Raw genomic sequence first — 19,591 nt, 5'->3', positions numbered from 1 at the left:
GGGAAGAAAGTGTCGGACCAGAAAAATCTGAAGGTGTTCAGGAGGTCGTTCACCACACCAAGGCTGTCTTGCTCCAGTTTAGAGCAGGGAGGGGAGGTTCTTTCAATATACGTACACCCGACACAACAAGATAAATTTTAGTTAGTTTATTAAAAGTTGTTGTTGTTTAGGGAAATGGGAAAGGGAAGTCGGGCGATAGAAAAGAGATTGGAAATAAAAGCAAAGAGTCTTTGTAGAAAGCAAGAGAGAATTAGTCACCACCGGGTTTCCAGCATGACTCGTAGTTCAGATGTTGATCTTCAGTAGAGATGGGTCGTCAGAGGTTGTTACTTCGTTGACAACGACGACCACAAGGATGACTTGTTCCAATGACAGTTCAGACTTATTTGTAAGTCCAGAGTGTTTGCGTCAGCTCTGTTTGGAGTGACAGCTTGCTGTTTCTTGGACCACAGCAGGAACTCCTCCTGTTCCCACCCTTCGGGCCTTGCCAGCAGGTAAGAGGGAGCAAGGAAGCGTCTGCTTGCATCTTGCCTTCACAAGATACAATGGTTCCATCCCCAGATCTCCTATACCAAGCTGGAGTCATTTGGTCACAGGCCGGATCTTCCACCAGTAAGCTCTCTCCAAAGTGACGCTGACTGCCACACGGCAACACCCACCTCTGGCCTCCTAGGTAGGTCTCAGAGTCTTATTGCTCACAGGATGTAGCTTTGAGCAAAAACAAGAGAAGAGTTCGGACAAAGGTCCCTCTCAATGTCGGAATATCAGCAGTCTGAGGAAGCGATCTTTCAGCTTCCTGAAGTCACGCTGCGCCCTGAAGTAGGCAGCCGGGTCCTCCTTCAGGTGCTGGAAGAGGTTGAGTGGGGTGGCGGATTGGAAGGCCTCTGGCAGGACAACTGTGTTGTGCAAGTTCCCGTTGCCAACAAGGAAGTGGGTCAGGCATTTCTCCTTCACGCAGTACTCCAGGTACCGCAGGAGATCCAGCAGCTGACTCACGAAATTCGTCCTGCTCCATTTCTTCAAAGGGATGAGGGCCAGCAAGTGGAGGACAATAGTCTTGATGACATAGGTGGAAAAGCCCATTTGCACAGAGGCGCAGGCAAGGAACGTCAGGCAGCTCAGGTGGGTGCTGTCATGTAGAGCATTCCTGGCTGTGTGCTGGAAGAACTTCTTTTCCGCCACAGCGCAGCTCTGCGGCCATGCTGTGCTGGGCGTAAAGCCGCCCTCTGTGTTCTGGCTGGTCAGGAAGATGTCCGAGTCGCCTTGCTGCACCCCGAACAGCAGCTCAACAAGGATTTTTTCCCCGCTGGAGGTTTCTGTCAGCTGGAGATTGCAGGAGCGGCTGGAAGGCAGCACCTTCAGGTCGTAGGCTTGCGCCCGGCGGGTGGCCTTCCAGACTGCATCCACCTGTACGGTGAACCAGGTGACAGTTTTCTGCACATCCAGGTAGGAGTCGGTGCAGAGTGTCTGTAGGAGGCTGGGTTCCTGATTTTGGCTCAGCTCATCCTCCTGGTGGTGGAGGAAGCACAGCACATCCTCCAGCTGCTGCTGTATTGGGCACATGCACTGCAGCTCCACGCGGATGCGGGAGTTCCTTGCCAGCACGTCCCCTTCATCTCCCAGCTCCAGGAGGAAGCTGTGCCCTTGGGGGGCCTCTATGGGCACGATCAGGCGGTACACAGTGTCCAACTCCTGGTGACTCCAGCCTTCAAAGGCGCTGCCCACCCCAATGGCAGTCTGCAGAACCGGGAAGAAAGTGTCGGACCAGAGAAATCTGAAGGTGTTCAGGAGGTCGTTCATCAGCTTCTCCACCAGATGGCACCTGGTGGCCCTTCCTTGCGCATATTCCAGGGCACACCGTGTGATAAATTCGGTAAATTTTGAAGGATGGTAGTCTTCTTCCTCCTCATCCTCCTCATCCTCCTCATCCTCCTCTTCTTCCTCTTCTTCCTCTTCCTCCTTTTTCACCAGTTCCACCTGCTGCTGCTGTTTCACCTGTTCCTCCTGCACCTCCTGTTCCACCAGTTCCACCTGCACCTCCTGTTCCACCTGTACCTCTTGTTCCACCTGTTCCTCCTGCTGCTGCTGTTCCACCTGTTCCTCCTGCTGCTGCTGTTCCACCAGTTCCACCTGCTCCTGCTGTTCCAGCAGTTCCTCCTGCACCTCCTGTTCCTTCTTTTCCACCTGTTCCTCATATTCCTCCTTTTTCACCTGTTTCACCTCTTCCACCTCTTCCTCTTCCTCTTCCTCTTCCTCTTCCTCTTTCTCCGCCCCCGCTGCCTCCTCCTCGCTGCTGGAGCTGTCGTTTTCACTGCTGCCTTCATCACGCTGGTTCATTTTTAGGGACTGCACCATGTTCCAAAAGAGCAACAGAATCAGCCCCACATAGAACCAGATCCTCCAGTACTCCACCAGAGTAAAGAGCAGACCCAGCTTGTCCACCCAGCTCTGCTCCACATTCCTCTGCTCTATCACGTGCTGCGGAGGTATCATGTACGGCTGCAGATCAGCCTCGCGCCGCTGCACGTTCTCGAGCATAAGCACATCAGTTTTGACACTGACACTTAGCACCCGCACCAACAATGCGAGAAGAAACACCAAAGCCATGATCTGCAAGAGATGGGAGAGGGGGATCAGTGGGGCTGGGAGGGAGCGGGGCCAGGAGCCGTGTGGCCCTGCGCACAGGGAGGAGCAGTGGGTACGAGGGAGCTGGGTGGCAGCAGGGACCGAGGCCAGCCCGACCTTCCCCTGCTGCTGCACTCACCAATGGCCCAGGACAAAATGCAGCAGCGCTGCCTGCCCCTGGCCCTAAACCCATCCCCTGCATTGTGATGCAATGCATCCCTGCTGATGTCACAAATGGGCAGCCCGACCCCACCCTTCTCAGCCGGTGGGTGATGAACCAAGGCAGCCCTGCAGGCACAGAGTGGTCTGGTAGGTAAGGAGATGGCCCTGTAGGACAGGAGCGTGATGGCAGCTGTCAGACCAGCTGTGCTTCACCTGCATACCTTGCTGCCTGCAGCACAAGGCTCCCAGCCATGGGTGTATTGACTAATGCGAGGTAAGGCCAGAGTCACCTCCTGAAGCCAGGGGAGATCCCAGATCATCAGGGCTGGAAGTCGTCTGGACCTCAGGAGATCCCCTAGACCAAACCCCCTGCTACAGCAGGTTGCCCAGTGTAGGTTTCTCCAGAGAAGATAATCGCTCTCCTTGTCTGTTTCTGGTAACAAGGATATCAATAAATATTATTAACCAACAGAAGCTGTGTAACCCAGTGAAACAGGACCTGTTCTTTCCTGGACGCTCCCTTAGCATTCAGATTTCTGAACTTGACCAGTCTCTGGGTGTCCGTTGTTTCCTGCATTTGGAGGAGCCCTGCAGCCGGAGCTCGAGGCTGGTGCCTTCCATCCTCCTCTCCAGATCCTCCTCTGTTTATGGCATGTTAAACTTGACTCTGTGCTTATCTCAGGTCACTGTGCTTAGCGAAGGCCTTTACCACAACAATGTTGGAAATGTCAGGGAATCATGACATCAGGGAATGATAAAGCATGGATAATTTTGACGAATGTGCTGCTCACAAAAGAAGACTGAATGTCCCAGAGAACACCACGGTCAGTCATATACAAGGACTCTATATAATCTCACTTCAGTGCTGGACTCGCTCTCTTGGATCCTGCCAGCCATGGGGGAGCCGTGTGGGAGCATTCCGCCGTTTTGCCCAGAGTTACAGTAGGCCTCTCGGTTTCGGGACTCACTCTCTCTTATTTTACTTGATTCGTTAGCCTTAATTCCAATTATATTGTATTATATTGTGCTATTCTGTTTTCCGATATAGTATTTAGTAAACAAGTGTGCCTCCTTAGGACGGGGCTGGTCCTGCTTTAAGTGTTGGGGACTATAAACGTGGTCAAGTTACGGACTGGGCAAAGATTAGAGCAGTAGCAGAACATAAGGGCTTGTCGGGGGCTTTGGAGGCGTATCCAGTTGTGGCTGTAAGATGGCGGCGGCGGGGCAGCCCGACGCTGCGGTCAGACCTGGGGCCGCCCCGGCAATTTTTGTTCCTCCAGGAAAAGATTTGACTGGAGGGTGGGAGAGATTTGGGGAAATAATCCACTTCTCCACAGAAGCTTTACAACAAATCAACGTGGATTAGAAATCCCTGTCACTTCAGTGAAACGTCTTGCATAGATTGCATTCATCCCACCAGTTTAGCTCGGACAGGATGGACATGCATGACAAATACATCCCTGAGCTCTGCTGGGCCTCAGTCACAGCCGTGCTGCTGGGAACCCCCTTGGTACCCATCACCAGACACAGCTAACCAGGTTCTCAAGGCTGGGTGCTTAGAGGGAATGTTCTGGAAATGCCATATTCCTGTAGCATGCCCTGTCTGTGTGATGAGCAATGAGTGATGGCCTTAGGATTCCTTGCCCCAGGAGTGCATTATGGGATGTGGACCTGAGGTCTTGTAATGCCCAGCTCTCAGTAGCAGCAGCTCTGCTGCTGGTCTCCCAGTGGTGCTGTGCTGGCCTTGAGCATGCTTACTCACAAGGAACAGGCTTGGGACTTCGCCATGCACTGCAGTAGGTGCCTGTCCTGCCCTGCCAATGCCATTGGCAACTCCATATCAGGTATCTCCCTGCTCCACGTCTCTACCTTTTCTGACCACCAGGACTCACTCAGGTTGGAAAAGATCTCCAAGAACCCCGGGAGATAATTAAATAGTTCACAAACTCTTCAGTAACATTCCTGTATCGTTCTTATTGCAGTTAATGGATCATTAAAAAGCAGTAAAATGCAACAGTGATAAAGCTGAGATCCTTCACTTGAAATTAGCACGGTGGTTGCAGAGGGGGGAAGCACGGTGCTGGGGTGGCTTCGTGCACTGAGTTTTGCTCCTTGGGAGCTCGTTTGGTTCCACAGGAGAGCACAAGAGATGGCACTGCACTGCTTTTCTTTGTTGAGCAGGAGAGGGTTTAAACACCTGGCAGTTCCATTCTGCAGTGCTTCCCCACTGAGGCGCCTTGCAGCCTGCCCTGCAGCAGCCCCCACTTATTGCACATTTAAATAAAAGCGGCAGAAATGGTTTCAGAGAACTGCTTTCCTCACGGGCAGATGGTGATCTGTCCAAACGGCGCTCTTTGGAGATAGGCCATTATTTCGGAATTGTTTCTTTCAGCAGAGCAAGGCTATAAGAGAGGCTACAGCACCCACAGCAGCACCTCCATCACAGGCTGCAGCACATCCCTTGCTTGTGGCAAAAGGACCTGGCTTCGTCATAGAATGGTGTCACCTGGTCCCACTCCCTGCAATGCACAGGGACACCCACAGCTCCATCAGTGCTCACAGCCCATCCCCTGACCTTGGCTGTGTACAGGGATGGGGCAGCACAGCCTCTCTGGGCACCTTGTGCTGTGCCTCACTGCCCTTAGAGTAAAAAACTCCTTCCTTATCTCCAACCTAACACTGCCCTCCAATATGAAACCATTTCCCCTTGCCCTGTCACCGCAGCCCCGTGCCGGCAGCGGGCCGTGCTGCAGGTGGCACTCGAGGCCCTCCGGTAACAGCGCAGCTCGGGGCTCGGCGCTGCTCCGTGCTCGGGCGGCACTGCAAGCTCAGGGATCGCCGTCCATTGCAGCCAGCCCTCTGGGCCAGGACAGGGGCAGCTTGGGCGTTGGGAGACGTTATTCGCACAAACAGCGACCTGTCCCGGTCCCTGGAGATGTTCCAGAGCCATGAAGAGGTGGCACTGCGGGACGTGGGCAGTGGGCATGGTGGGGGGGGAGCTGGGGTTGGGCATAGGGATGTTGGAGCTCTTTTTAACCTGAATGATTCAAAGAGCTGCCCAGCTTTGCATTCAGATGAAAAGAATGCAAATGACGCATGGAAGGGAAAAGAAAATTTGTCCCAGGCCCCTTCCGGCTGTGCGTAGAAGCCCTGAAGCATCAGATTAATACAACGTCGAAGACAGACGTAGCAATTAAAGCACCACACAGCCCTTATTAACTCCCTGGATGTGTTGGGCTCCAGAAGACGTGTGCCATAGGCAGCCTTGTCTCACTCCAGCACTCTGTGCCGGCTGCAGAGCTGCGTGCAGCCACACTCCAGCGCTCTGATCCCAGGGCTCTGTGCTGTTTGGAAGCACACGGCTTCCTTCCTGTGAGGCCTGGAGGTTTTCCTGTCATTGCAAGCTGAATTCATTCACAAGAAATGCATTAGAATTTTCCCCAACCGTTTCATTCGACAACACAAGTCAAAGTGGGGCCATCTGTCCCTATGCAGTTTTTCTCCTCCTCCCTGCCCAGCACTGACAAAGAGCTCTCAGTAGCATCCATAGACTCATGGTACCATGTGAGTTGGAAAGGGCCTTTAAAGGTCATCAGGTCCAACTTCCCTGCGCTGAGCAGGGACAGGTGAGTTCCAGGTGAGCCCCACTCATTGGCTCTGTGCCCTGTCCCATTGCTCACCCTGCTGCAGGTATAAGTCACTATGCTGTGTCTGAAGAAGCTCATTTGCTGCGGACAGCCCCATTGCAGACATGCTCTAGAGGGCAGTGAGTAAACAAGTGGGTGATGTGGCAGCACTGCTTTGGCATCAGAAGGTTTACAGCGACTGGGGATTGTTTTTCTCTGTTAATCTGACTATAGAACTAAGAAACTGCCTTCACTAAGGCCTTTCTTGTTACCACCACTGCTAGACCAGTGTACCATCCCTTCATTAACTGTGCCAATCAGTGCTGAGATGATGGCTGCTCCTGTACACAGAGCCCTTCTGCATACCCCTGTGGTGTGCAGGAGCCCTTCTGCTTGGACTGGGATGGAAATCAGTTATTCTTCCTGGCACTCTCATCATCACCATAGCTTCCAGCCATCAGCATTCAGGATGTTCTCCTGGCGCATGATTTATAGCGCAGCTTTAGAGAGTGGGAATAGAGTTGGCAGGCAGTGTTCTTGGGGACATCTAGTGCCATATTAATAAATTCTAGGAGCCGGGGCAGCAACGAAAACAAAATCGCTTCATGTTTGTGTAAATTTACTGGGCTGCGTGATTGCCTTTGTGGCTGCGGGCATCTGTGAGCGCCACGGGAAAGGGGGGGAAGTGGGACACAAAAGTGCTCTCCTTTCATTGCTCATCATGTTCACCTCGGTCTCCAAATACTTGTGGTCCCCTGTGAGAGCTTTGAGGACCTCCTTCAGCCCAGGAGAGCAGAAAGAGATGGGACCAAGTGCTTTGGACCCAAAATGTTTCTCTAGACATCAGATTTGTAAGTTTGGATCCAAATTCCCAAGTAAAGCCAAACTTCTGTCCCCTGCTCCCAGCATGGGGGTGGATGCAGAAAGCACTGCGAAGAGCAGCAGCCCTCCAAGGCTGGAGCTGGAAGGTGCCATAGGATCACAAATCTCTGTGGGCTGCAGCTCTATGGGCAGCACTCAGAGGACAGCAATGCATGTGTTATTCTGTCTGAGCCCACTGATGGGTGCACAGTGCCCCGTGGTGATATCTGTGCCCTGTGTGTCTGCAAGAGGCAAGTAAGCACAACGCCACAGTGCCACAATAACGTTGCAGCAGCCATGCTGATATGCTGAGCTCTACAATTCAGCATCTTTCTTGGTCTTTGCAGGGTTAATGTGCAATGTGTATCTGAAGGAAAGAGGTTTGATGGGAGACAAGGCCCACCAGACCTTGATCCTGCATGGCAGTGCTGAGGTATCATTGCACAAAGGCATTGCAAGCAGAGATGGGCCCCAGCCAGCAATGTGTTGAGGTGAGCAGTTTCTTGCTTGTGTGCAGGGGTAAATATGTGTCTGCAGAGCTGCATGGAAACGTTCTGGCAACCGCAGGATTTGCCAGACATGGAATGAAAGCACCTATGCACAAAGTATAGGTATGTGTCAATCTTAAGAATGCACAATGCAGGGAGTTTGACTCTCCTGTTCTATTATGTATCAATAAATATTAAAACACGTATTAGCAGAGTGACAGCAAGAAAAAGTCACACCTTTTAGGCATGGCTTTCCAGTGTGCACAGTCTGCTCTCAATCAGAGAGCATTGGTGGCTTGCTCAGGCAGCCAGAGCCCAGCCATGTTTTTAGGAGGGTGCCTAGATTAAATCTCATTATATTTCCTGGGCTTTGTTTTTGTTACAGGTCCCGTGTTTCTGAAGGCACCCTGCAGGCTGGAAGGCAGGATGCGTGCTGGAATGGAGCTGTGCTATCCTACTCTTCTCCTGAAGGTCAGTAACACACAAGTAAGTGTGCTCTTCTGAAAATAGGCTTTAATTTTCCCCCCTTCAACCTTTTGATTGGTTTGACATTTAAAAGGGCAGAAGGTAATTGGGAGCTTTATTATGTATTTCTGTTAAGTGCAAGATGAGAACATTTAAATACCTCGGGTAGAAAGTGCCACAAGAAAACAGACAGCTTGCTGGAGAAGGAGACAGCAACCTTCTTCCTGCCCCAAATAAAGAGAAGCCGTATATGATTGGCAGTGAACTGAAGTCAACAAAGGAGAAACTGAATCATAATGCATGAGGACTTTGTTTCTTTGAGTATAGTTTGCTGTCAATCACTCACTGCTGCTTCTTTTAGGCTGGGAAGGGATGGTGGGCTGTCTTACTGCATCTGCCCATCTCACCCAGTGTTTTTGTAACCTAAGGAGCTTCTGTTCTGTTTTGATCTTGCACTTAAAAGAAACCCACAATAAATGTCTTTCCGTTATATCCTAGTCTTCTGAATATCCATAAGTTAAGAAGAATTTGAAAGAGAAATAGGAGAACCTGGGTTTCATAACTCCTGTTTGTGCATCCCTGTCCCTGGAGGTGTTCAGGTATTGGTCTAGTATTAGATAAGGAGGTTGGTGGCCCTTCCTATGGCAGGGGGTTGGAGCTTCATGATCCTTGAGGTCCCTTCCAAGCCGGGCCGTTTTGTGGTTCTATGAAATAAGTGATTCTGTGGTATGACAGTGAGATTTAGAGGTAGTCATGTACTGCCAAACGAGGTGTGACTGCTCCATTTCCAAGCTGACCCATAACTTAACCTTGTCTGAAGCATGAATAGCGTCCTGCTTGTTTCTCATCTGCTTGGGGATGACCGCGTCCTGCTCTGTGGTGTTTCATCTTGTTGTTGTTGTTTTTTCTAAGGACTGATTTTGCTTTGTGTAGAGGGTGACATATTAATGCCAGCTTAGTGGTGAGCCTTGCCTGTAGATGTGTCTGAGCTAAGAGATGCCCTTATATCTGCACTAGGCAGAAGTACTGGGAATATAATTGTCATTGAGGGAAGATGGTTCTTTTGAAGTGAAGAGAGAGAAGATTATAGGAGATGGCATCAGCAGCTTCAGGTAATTGTTGTTTTGCTATTATTTGCCTTTGGAAGATGATTTGAGAGCTTCTTTCTTAATAAATAGGCTTCTTCAGTGGCAAGAGACGTGTAGAGAGGCTGGTGCTGTGATGTATGTGTCTTGTGGGTTCTGGCCAGGAAAGTGAGAAGAAATAGATTAGTTAGTCCTGCAAGCCCTGCTCAGCCGCAGGAGGGCCTTCAGATGCCTTTTGTACTGCGGCTCTGTGCACTCACTGGGCTGTGGGGCATAGCCCAGAGCTTTTTGTTAGGACAATCAACAGGAACGAACATTCAGCTTAATTAATCCTATAACTCATTCCAGGCAGAGCGGAGACCCCTCTCTGAATGGCAGTATTACCCTCAAAGTGAGCTTCCCTGCTGCTTGGCACCAGCATGCTGCTGGCAAACCCTTGTCCTGCATCTCCACTACATCCCTGCAAGGGCTGCAAGTGATGGATGTGTGGCAGCAGATGAGTTTTCTGGGGCTGGGCCCCATGGGAAGGCAGAGCAGTGGCACAGGCTGCAGGGTCACGGTGCCAGTAATTAGCATCCCTTCCTCACACTGCCTGGAATTCTGCACCGCATGCTGGTGGGCTGGTAGGAACAGGCAAAATGAATGAAGCAGTCACTGGTTTCAGATCGGCTGCAGTGGAAACAAGGTTAATAAATTAAACATCGCAGCCTGCTAGACTTCACTCTTGCAGTATGTTACTTATTGGAACCAATCACGCGGGCAAACCAGGTCTTGGACTTCTGTATGTCTGCTGGTTTTCCACTTGGAAGCACGGGCAGTGCCATAAGAGAAGGACTGCTGGTCCATCATGCAGGTGAGGCTGGTCTGAGCACACAGTGCAGAGGTGGGAGGACGTGTGCCCTGTGGGCTGCTCAATTCCATAGCTTCAAAATGCAGGGACAGACCCCATGCCTCTCCAGCCTGGAGGAATATCTCACATACCAAGCAACAAAAGCCTTTTCCTGTTGAGCAGCAATGGACGTTGTGCTCCATCACTTGTGCTCTCTGGCTCTTGATGTCTGAACATGTTTCCGTATCCTCTGTGCCTTCTGGCCCTTTGTGTTAGTGACAGCTCTTTTAAGTGTATTCTGGCAGCCTCCAACCATCGCTCAGAGGAATGTGATCACCCAAAAAGTGATGCTGATGGATTAAAGTGAATGGAGGGCTTTGGGAACGTCAGCATCACAGCTAGGTTCCTGATGTCCACACAGTGAATGCGAGCATGGCCACATCCACGTCCCTCACCCAGACGACACTGTGACATGTCTTTCTTCACAGTTTGTTTTGGACTTTTAATCTTTGCTTTTCAGTGGTGCATCAGAAGCTCATTTTTAACCTGTTTGCGCTGCCCTCTTCCTTGCTGCAGCATCTCAGCTGTGCTGTTTTCTTTTCTTTTGTGGGTATTTTTGATATCATCGTACCTGGTTTGTTGCAGGCTGCAAATTCTGCTGCCATGGGCTGGGTTTGTTCTGCAGCAATGGCCATTTCACCCTTCAGTTAGCTGTAGAAATGCTCATGGAATCCCTCATGGAGTCACAATCTGTGAATGCTCTTTGGGAAGCCAACTGGGAAGCCCTCAGTGTTGGATGAGGACCCCACTGCTCCAGTACTACACAAATAAGGAATAATGACAAGCCATTTTGGGGAACACCTTCAGTCTCAGTGTAAAATCACCAGCAGGCTGAGGAGGGAAGGAAAGAGATGGAGCTGGTGCTCTGCCTCTTTTTTTTCCCCTTTGGGTTCCTATAGAAACAGCCTTACAGTTAATACTCCTATACAACCTTTTTTGATGCATGATGTGAGTGAATACCAATACATGTGGATCTGTCATTTTGCTTTTAAAATCTGGGTACATCTGAGTGGTTGGTTGGTGCCACTGCCTGTGATTTTGATGACTGTGGAACCACCAGCATTGGTTTGCCATCAGAGCAGCCTTGTCTTCCTCTGGAAACGATGCATCTTCTCCTCTGAATATTGCTCAGAGATTATGTTTGTATGATGAAAATACAGGCCTGCAATTAGTTTTCATCTTTTAACTAGGAAGGCTTCTACATGACAGGACTTTATGTTTGATTATTAGGAGCAAAATGAAGGCAGCTTTCTGCTGTGCTCTGTGCCAGCACTAACTTACCTTATGTGCTAGAGGGGTCCTCAGAGGGTTTGCAATGAAAACTATTTCTTTCATCAATAAATAAGTAAAAATATCCCAAAGGCTCCGCCACAGCACTAGCTGAGGATAGATACACCCAGGCACATCACCTGATAGCTGCCTACATCTGTGGAGCTTCTTGAGGATTGGATAAGAACAGGGATAGGAGAGGGTTATTGTGCAGCCTGTGCTCTCCAGACTGGGTCCTGCAGATGAATGTTGATGAGTATATTAGTGAAGGAGCTGACCTCACCCTCGTTTAAGCACTTACTGTGCATTTTGATGCCTAATTCCTGTGTCTCCAGTATCGAGTCGCTCAGGGCTCTTTTTAGTTGGTGTTGAATTTCTCAGGGTTTCACTTCGAGAGCTCGATTGGTCATTTTGATTCTCTGCAGTGTTTAATTGATGCCTGACAACCCCAGGGATTTTTACTTTGTGAAACTAGATTTATTCATTAGATTATTTACTCACATTGAATAAAGAAGCTCAAGTGTCTGCCTGACAGTTATTGTGCAGTTCTTTTCCCCGAGAGTATAGCAGGGATTTAGCTGGCCACCAGGAGCATTATCTCCTTTTTCTTTCTTTGTTTGAGTTGTTGAGGGTTTATTGGAGGATTTGCAAGCACTCAGGGGAGATGTGTGTGAAGGATCTAATTGTACAGCAGGGAGAATCACCTCTGCAAGCTTTGTAAGGACCCCAGAACCCTGGGGCAGGTGTGTGGATATATACTTCTTTTGACTGCATGTTTGTTGGTGGGATTATCCAAGTGCTGCCATGTTAGGAAGAGGTTGGTTTCTGCTTTCTGGCTGTGTGCTCTGCCCCTCTTGCTCCTTCCTCATTTTTCTGCACATCCAGACATTCCCTGTGCTGGGCTGTAGGGCTGCAGCTGCCTCCCACAGGCCACAGCCGTGCAGTGCTGAGAAGCATCCATTGCACACCATGGAAGCATCCCCAATGGTGGGTACATTGGGGTCAAAAGGATTGTGAGGAGCATGGGGTGAGCATGCAAAATGGGCCCCAGTGGGACAGCCATGTGGGGAGGGGGTCGAGGGCCAGGGGGTGTGTGACCCTGCAGCACTCTGTGGAGCACTAATTACGCCTGCTTTTGATCGACTCCCTTGTGTGCCTTGACCTGAAAGTGCAATGAGAGAAATCAGCAGCAGTTTAATGATAGGAGCACTTGAAACTGCCTGGAACTGGCGGATGGGCTGAGGAGGAGTCTGATGCCTCGCCGAACCTTTCTAGGGGGATTTGTGCTTTAACGTGCACAAAAGTTGTGTACCTCCATGCAGGTAGAGGGTTCAGTGGCTCAGGAGAATGTTTTTAGGTGTCCTCACCTAAGAAGTCAAGCTCCTATTCATTTAAACAATCAATAGGGTGTCCCCCCTTTGCAAGGTATTTGAAAATGGTTATTTAGACTAGAGAGATTATTAGAGAGGTTATTTAGAATAGGGAGAAATTATTCACTGTGAGGGTGGTGAGACACAGGAACAGGTTGCCCAGTGAGGTTGTGGGTACCCCTCCCTGGAAGCACTCAAGGCCAGGCTGGATGGGGCTGTGAGCAACCTGCTCTAGAGGAAGGAGTCCCTGTGTATAGCAGGGTGTTGGAACTGGATGGTCTTAAAGGTCCCTTCCAACCCAAACCATTCTGTGATTCTATAGAACAGGGTTGGATGTCCTTGGAAACCATTACATGCTTCGTGCTGTTTTCAGAGGGAAGAGAGCTTGTCACCCAAAGCCATGTTTTAACCAGAAATACTTTGGTCCATCACAGAGGGGCTCGAAATGACAACTATAGACTGAATCAACGCTGGGTCCAATTGCTACCAAAACTGTGCTTACAGTAATTACAAGGACTTGAGTATAGGGTAGATTTTCAAGAGGCTGGCCAAAAAGCAGCAAAATTTCATGTAGTGTTGGCTTACATCAGGAGTCGAGGTGCTGTGGTCTATGGAAAGATACTTTAGGAGACCTGTGGCACAGTTCTTGGGTTTATTGCATTTCTCAGCTCAACATAAGCCACCGAAGTTGCGTCTTATGTTAATTTTCTGCAAATCTACATCACCATGAAATAAATGAGGCAGCGTTTGGAATAATTTGTTCAGCTGCTGTGATTTTTAGGTTCCCAGTTTTCTTCAGCGAACAAATTCTTTAATTATCTCAGGGTGGTTGAAATGCTCTACAAATCTCGGTGCTGTCGGGGTTGCTCCTGTGAGGCTTCTTTCATCAGCTGGTGATTGGGGAAAGCTGTGGCACAAAGCAGCCACTGGCAGCACTGTAACACCAGCTGAAAGCTTCCCTCAGCTGGAGCTCATCAAGGTGGGGTCCTCCAGCAATAACTCAGATAGGGCCTTCGGGTGGTTGGGTTATTGCCTGGTTGTCACTGCTGCTTAGGAGAGAGCCTGGAAGGAGTTGGTGCTTGCAGGTCTCTTTCCTGGTTCTTCTGTGAGAAGGTAGGGGGGCCATGCAGGTGGTGGGGGCTGTCAAGCAGGGCCTTCAGCTCCTTGTGATGCTGTGGGATGCAATGTGATACGGTGGGGTCTGGTCTGCTCCATGTAGGGTGACTTCATATGGGATCTACCCACTCTGAGGGGCAATGTGGTCCAGGTGAGCTCAGCAGAGCTTTCTTTTAGAAGGAATGCAAGTAAAAGATGTCTAATTTTGCAAGGCTATCTGCCTCAACTCTTAAAAACAGATGAGCTGTGTCTGACTTCCTTCCCTATGGAAGAGGAGCTGGCTGGGCTCCCTGACATTGTCTTTATATGGTTCACTCAGCTTTTTACAAGTGGTTGTGTGTGTTTTTCTCCTGGAAGTATCTTAGTGCTGTAGCTGTTTTCTTCTTTTAATTAATTCTGGAGCAAGAAGAAAATATAATTGCCTGATTAAGAGTCAAAGCACTCGAATTCATCCTCGTCTCTTTCAGTGTCAGGTATGAAGCTCATTATTTCCTGAGAGGGGACTCCTGTTTGGGCTAATCCACTGCAATTAAGTGTGGATCTAGGTGTAATTTAGATAATGTAAGACTGACACCATGTTTTAATGAAGCTCTCCATCAGGTGCCAGCCTCCCTTCCTGTATAGATCCAGCTAATAAATAAGGTGTACCTCGGTCTGTCAGTCAGCTCTTATGGATTGCTCCCTCCAAGCTCCATTAATTGCTGGAGCTCAGCGTCCCGTTTCCTGCAGCCAACATCCTGCCATGCGCCGTGAGATACGCACTGCTTTCATAAACCAGCTGCCTGTCCTGTGTTTTACACAAATTCATCAGCTTTTTCATAAGTCCATTAGATGGGGCTGCTTACAGCAGATCCGTAAGAATCCGAATGGTTGGAATGTTTTCAATTGGACTTAGGGCATTGTAGTAGGTCTGCCCAGAAGTGCATTGGGGCAGAAGATGGACTTGTCTAGCAATTTTATCATAATTATTTAGTATTGAACAACTCAGAAACTGCTTATAGCAGTTGGGTAGAATGAATGTGTAGCTAAAAGCTGAGAGAGAAGTTCACCCCGTACAGACACCATTTAGCAAAGCTCACAAATGCTGGAGGACAGCCCTGCACGTGCTGCTGCTGCAGTGAAAATAATAGTGAGATAAGATAACAATACCAGCACTGATCACAGATGGCTGAAGAAGTGCTCCATGATCCCTGCCCATCCCCACCATGCCTGCTGACCACATCCCTCACTTAAAGCATTATATTCAGTATGGGAGTTAAAAGTGGACCCAGAGGGGGAAGCATGCAGTGGAATCTGTGTTATAATCCTATTCTGATTCTTGTTGTGATTGAGGGCCACGTAAACCTGCACGCTGCTTTTGAGGTTCTTTTGGTCCTATCTTGATCTAACGTAATAAAACCACTTAACCCCCAAATTATATTTCATATGTTAAGCAGTTAATTACAGAACTATTGTTAGCTTTTAATTAGCCTTTCTGGGCAAAGATGATCTGGAGGAGCCTGTGGCTTCAGCCCTTTGTGCACTGCTTATTAGTGCCCGTGATGGAATTTCTGACCTTGTCAATGTAGGTGACCATAGGGCTAATCACAGTCACAAGGAATAGAGGCATTTCAAGTGTCCTTGGAGCCCACCTATGTATGGAGACAGGCAAGATGCTCTCCTCCTCCTGCACTTCTGTGCCTGTGTGGGTCTGTGTTGAGCTGCTGTGGTTTTCCTGTATGAATCTCACGTTTAAATTTAATTTAACCTGTGCTCACACTGCCTGTTATCTTCCGGTGTTTTATTACTGCAGAAATGGCACTTAGCTGTCCATTGCTCGTTGTCAACAAAGCGCTGAACTGAAGATGAAAGTGCACAAAACGATCCTGTTGAAAAACAGGGTTTGTGGTGTTAGTCTTACTCAGGTACCACCTCCTCTCTTCGCTTGTGCAGGGATTCGCTTTGAGGTATCAGGCTGTAATTTGTCCTCAATTCTCTGTGACCAATGATAATAATTTGCCATCTATGCGTGGGATCTGTCTCAGAGATGGCTGCAGGTGGGAATGGGGCAGAAAGAAGGGCTGGCACGGGTTTGATGTTGGATTCTTTTGTCCTTTGCCCCCATGCTTGGGCGCTATTCACCTTTCCTGTGCGTCATGATGAGCAGAGGATGATTTTGGGTGGGATCTTCCAGCATGCGCCACATCAATACTGTGTCTTATTTAAAGTTTGCTTGAACTGTTACCAGGTGTCTGAGCAAGGACTCAACCTGAAAAAGGTAAGGTTGGCTCTTCAGCCCACAAGGTATTTTATAAGCATGCCTACATTTCTACCTTTCCCTATAGGTCTGAGCCTTCTCTGCTGCAACTGTTGGCTTCCCATAGGGTGCAGCAGTGATGCTTGGTGGCTGAACAAAGCCAAACTGGAGTAAAGCCAGTGTGGAGCTGCTGCTCAAGTATTCCTCTGTGGCTTTTGCCTTATGTGCATGGGATTGAGGCTGACCCACATTAAGATGGGATGACACTGTACTGGCTAACTCATGTCCAAGAACAAAGTAGAGGTGTCTGGCTATCTTGATAGTGACTGGCTTTGCAGATAGGGGCGTTTTGTGCAGTTACTGGGAACAACTTGGCTGGTATGTGTTCAGTGAATCGGTTAGTTACACAGTGCTCTATTTAATAGTAATGTTTAAATCCTCAGATGTAAACAGCTCTTTCTGCTGAAGAGCGCTGTGAGTCTCATCCTCACTTATACTGACTGGTACAGGGAGTCGTGGTTCCTTGCCCTTCTGCTGGGAGCAGGCTAGACCTTGCATGGGGCCTGGATTTGTTGCCCTGGCTGCATCACAGGGTGACAGCTTGCCTTAGAGCAAATAGGGGATGGGAGTGGTGTGCCATCACCCAGCAGCTGGAGCCCACCATGAGGTGTCTTGTCTCTTACCTGTGATTCAGGGCCTGACAGCAGCAGGGCAAGGCTCCATAGCTGTTAGGCACAGTGCCACTCCTGGGGAGACAAGAGACACTTGTTACTGCTGCAGCTGGGTCCACATCCATGGGGATGCAGAACCCAGGTGGCAGCTGGGGCACCAATAGGAATCCAGCCCAGAGATAGGGAGTGTTGGCTTTAGCAGGTGGAAATAAAGGTATTGAATGCAGCCCTAGATGTCTCTGCTGGCCAACTGTATGGATGGGGGTATTCCTGCATCTGTGATTTGTTCTCTTTCACATCATGATGCACAGTAGAACTGGGGGAGTTCTGGCAGCTGAGGGAAAACCAGGAAGCAACTCTAGTTTCAGCTTACAGCCCCTTTTCTCTGTGCTATACGGTATCTGGTTTGCTGGCTGTGGGTTTATCCAATCGACTTTGTGATTTCAGGGATTTCCTAAGCAAACAACCAAACCATCAATATTGCTCTAACAGAGCGTTGGTGTTTATCTACACTTTTTTTTTTGGCAGGAGCACAGATTGGAATGACTGACTTTTAAATGAAACACCGCCAGGCAGTCATGGTTCGTGTGATGGGCTCAGGATGCGCTGCTGCTGTCAGCCCCTTTGTAGAGTGGGCTGTCTTTGGTGTAGTGGTGTGCTGAGCTGTCTGCCCGTACAGCACATCACGTAACAACCGCTTGAGTGGCATGAATATGTATGTGTGTGTCATTTCCTTCTGAATGTTGATGAAGAGGCGAACCATTTTCCACACGAAGGGAACAGAGTGTTCAGAAAGCATAAGGCATGTTGTCCATTAGGACAGATATCCGCTCCAGGGGTGATATTCTGAACCTTCTAGTTGGTGGTCAGGCTTCCCACTGAATGTGAGTGCAAACCAGAGCCTGCCAGTGCACTGTTGGGATACAAATGTTCTTATTTATTTAGTATCAGCACTCCTTCCTACAAAGGAAGCTTATAAGCAGGAGGGAGGTAGAATCACCAAGGTTGGAAAAGACCTCCAAGATCATCCAGTCCAACCGCTCACCTCCCACCAGTATTTCCCCACTAAACCATGTCTCTTAGTACCACATCTCCATGGTTCCTCAACACCTCTGGGCATGGTGACTCCAACACCCTGGGCAGGTCATTCCAGCACCTAAACACTCTCTTGGAGAAGAAATTTTTCCTAATGCTCAGCCTGATTCTCCCCTGGTGCAACTTGAGTCCATTCCATCTTGTCCAGTCAGTAGTGATTGGACAAGGAGAAATGATTTTTGAGCTAAAAGAGGGGAGATTTAGGTTGGATGTGAGGAAGAAATTATTTACTCAGAGGTATTGAGGTCCTGGCTCTGCCCATAGCAGTGGGTGCCCCATTCCTGGGGGTCCCTGAAGCTGTAAGTGGGGCCCTGGGCAGCTGAGCTAGGGGGCACCCAACCCATAGGAAGAGTGGGGCTGTGGGCTGTGAGGGCCCTTCCCACTCAACTATTCTATGGCTCTGTGACACCCTGAGGTGTCCCTACATCCATGAAGATGTACTCCAGTCCATGTGGAGTGGATACTGTAGTGGCTGCAGGCCAGGAGGCTGAATTCATTGCATCAGTTATTGGGATGGCACAAGAGGAGAGCCAGCTGCATGCAGCATCCCTTAGCTGGAAACCTGCTCACTTCCCAAAGGCAGGGGTCACCCACCTGTCTGGGCTCCGTGTTTTGTTGTTTTTGTCACCAGACACATCTCAGATTCAATCTTGGGTTTTCAGTCAGGGCTGACATCTTGCCAGGGGATTTGAAGTGACTATTCCAGCTTTTCCCTGTTATTTCTGACAACTTATTACAAGTAGGAGGTAACTGCTAACATCAGTGTCAGTGGTATCCCCCAAAGCAGAATATCAAGAGGCCTTAAGGGGGATAAACTCCTGGTTTCTACTGCTTTCTTCCATTTCCATCGAACAAAATTGCCCTGATCTGATAAGCATTTCAGGTGGAAGGTTCCTCCAGGTGGGACAGGCATAGCCAGGAATTGCACTAGTAAGATATGAGGAATGTGTGTGTTATTAGAATACAGAAATATGCAATTACGTCTTGATTGCAGCTCAGGGATTACATCTTTTTAATGAAGCGAAGCAACAAAACTGGGGGGAAAAAAAAACCCAACAAGTTACAGAAGTAAAAATGTAATATATATGATAATACACATAAATCTATTAGAAAAAGTAAAGCAGAATTAATTATGTTCCAGTACCCGGGGGGGGGGGTGAAAGGGGTAGAGAAAAAAAAGTAAAGAATTGGGGAATAAAAAATTCATACAGTAATCAGAATTTTGCATACCAAAATTAGAGAAGGTGCTTCCTGATAAGTTCCAGAATCCTTTCTAACAGAGGGCTGTGATGGCAGAAGGGCGCCTTAATTATGCACCGGCGCCTCAAGGTGTGAAACCAACACACCAGCCTGCAAAGAGGATTAAAAAAGAGAATGCAGGGAAGCACAGCAGCGCGTTACTTATTTATGGTTGTAATTAATGGCAGCGTGTAGTTCTCTGTGAGCCGTGAGTAAGAAATGCTTTCCCCCACAGTACATCCACAGATACTTAATGAGATGCTTGAGTGCGTGAGCCAGGTACCAGCATGTGGTTTGATATGGGCTGCCCTCCCTGTCCAAGAAGTGGTTGGAATTTCAGGTTGGATGTTAGGAAAAACTTCAGAAAGAATCATAGAATGGTTTGGGTTTGGAT

General features: G+C 49.0%; 2 protein-coding genes across 5 annotated transcripts in view; both read right to left on the bottom strand.

Moving 5' to 3' along the window:
- The window catches only part of CDKN3 (cyclin dependent kinase inhibitor 3), a 482,527-nt gene that overhangs the window by 91,600 nt on the left and 371,336 nt on the right, over positions 1-19,591 (bottom strand). The gene's annotated exons all lie outside the window — the stretch shown is intronic.
- On the bottom strand, positions 751-3,107 carry LOC140252540 (inositol 1,4,5-trisphosphate receptor-interacting protein-like 1). The gene is made up of 3 exons (XM_072337372.1): positions 3,009-3,107; positions 2,131-2,610; positions 751-1,953 (listed from the first exon to the last, which is right to left on the bottom strand). Exons 1-3 carry the CDS (start codon positions 3,105-3,107, stop codon positions 751-753), a joined length of 1,782 nt encoding a protein of 593 aa, XP_072193473.1.

This window comes from Excalfactoria chinensis, chromosome 5, assembly GCF_039878825.1.
Source record: "Excalfactoria chinensis isolate bCotChi1 chromosome 5, bCotChi1.hap2, whole genome shotgun sequence".
NCBI lineage: Eukaryota > Metazoa > Chordata > Aves > Galliformes > Phasianidae > Excalfactoria > Excalfactoria chinensis.
The sequence above is the reverse complement of the archived record's forward strand: the minus strand, read 5'-3'. Positions and strand labels throughout refer to the sequence as shown.

Excerpts from the sequence above, each read along its gene's own strand:
- LOC140252540 (XM_072337372.1), bottom strand. The coding sequence starts at position 3,107 with ATGATCTGGGATCTCCCCTGGCTTCAGGAGGTGACTCTGGCCTTACCT. Across the intron at positions 2,611-3,008 it reads CTTGTGCTGCAGGCAGCAAG|ATCATGGCTTTGGTGTTTCT; the intron begins GTATGCAGGTGA and ends CATCTCTTGCAG. Across the intron at positions 1,954-2,130 it reads TGCTGGAACAGCAGGAGCAG|GAGGAAGAAGAGGAAGAAGA; the intron begins GTGGAACTGGTG and ends AAAAAGGAGGAA.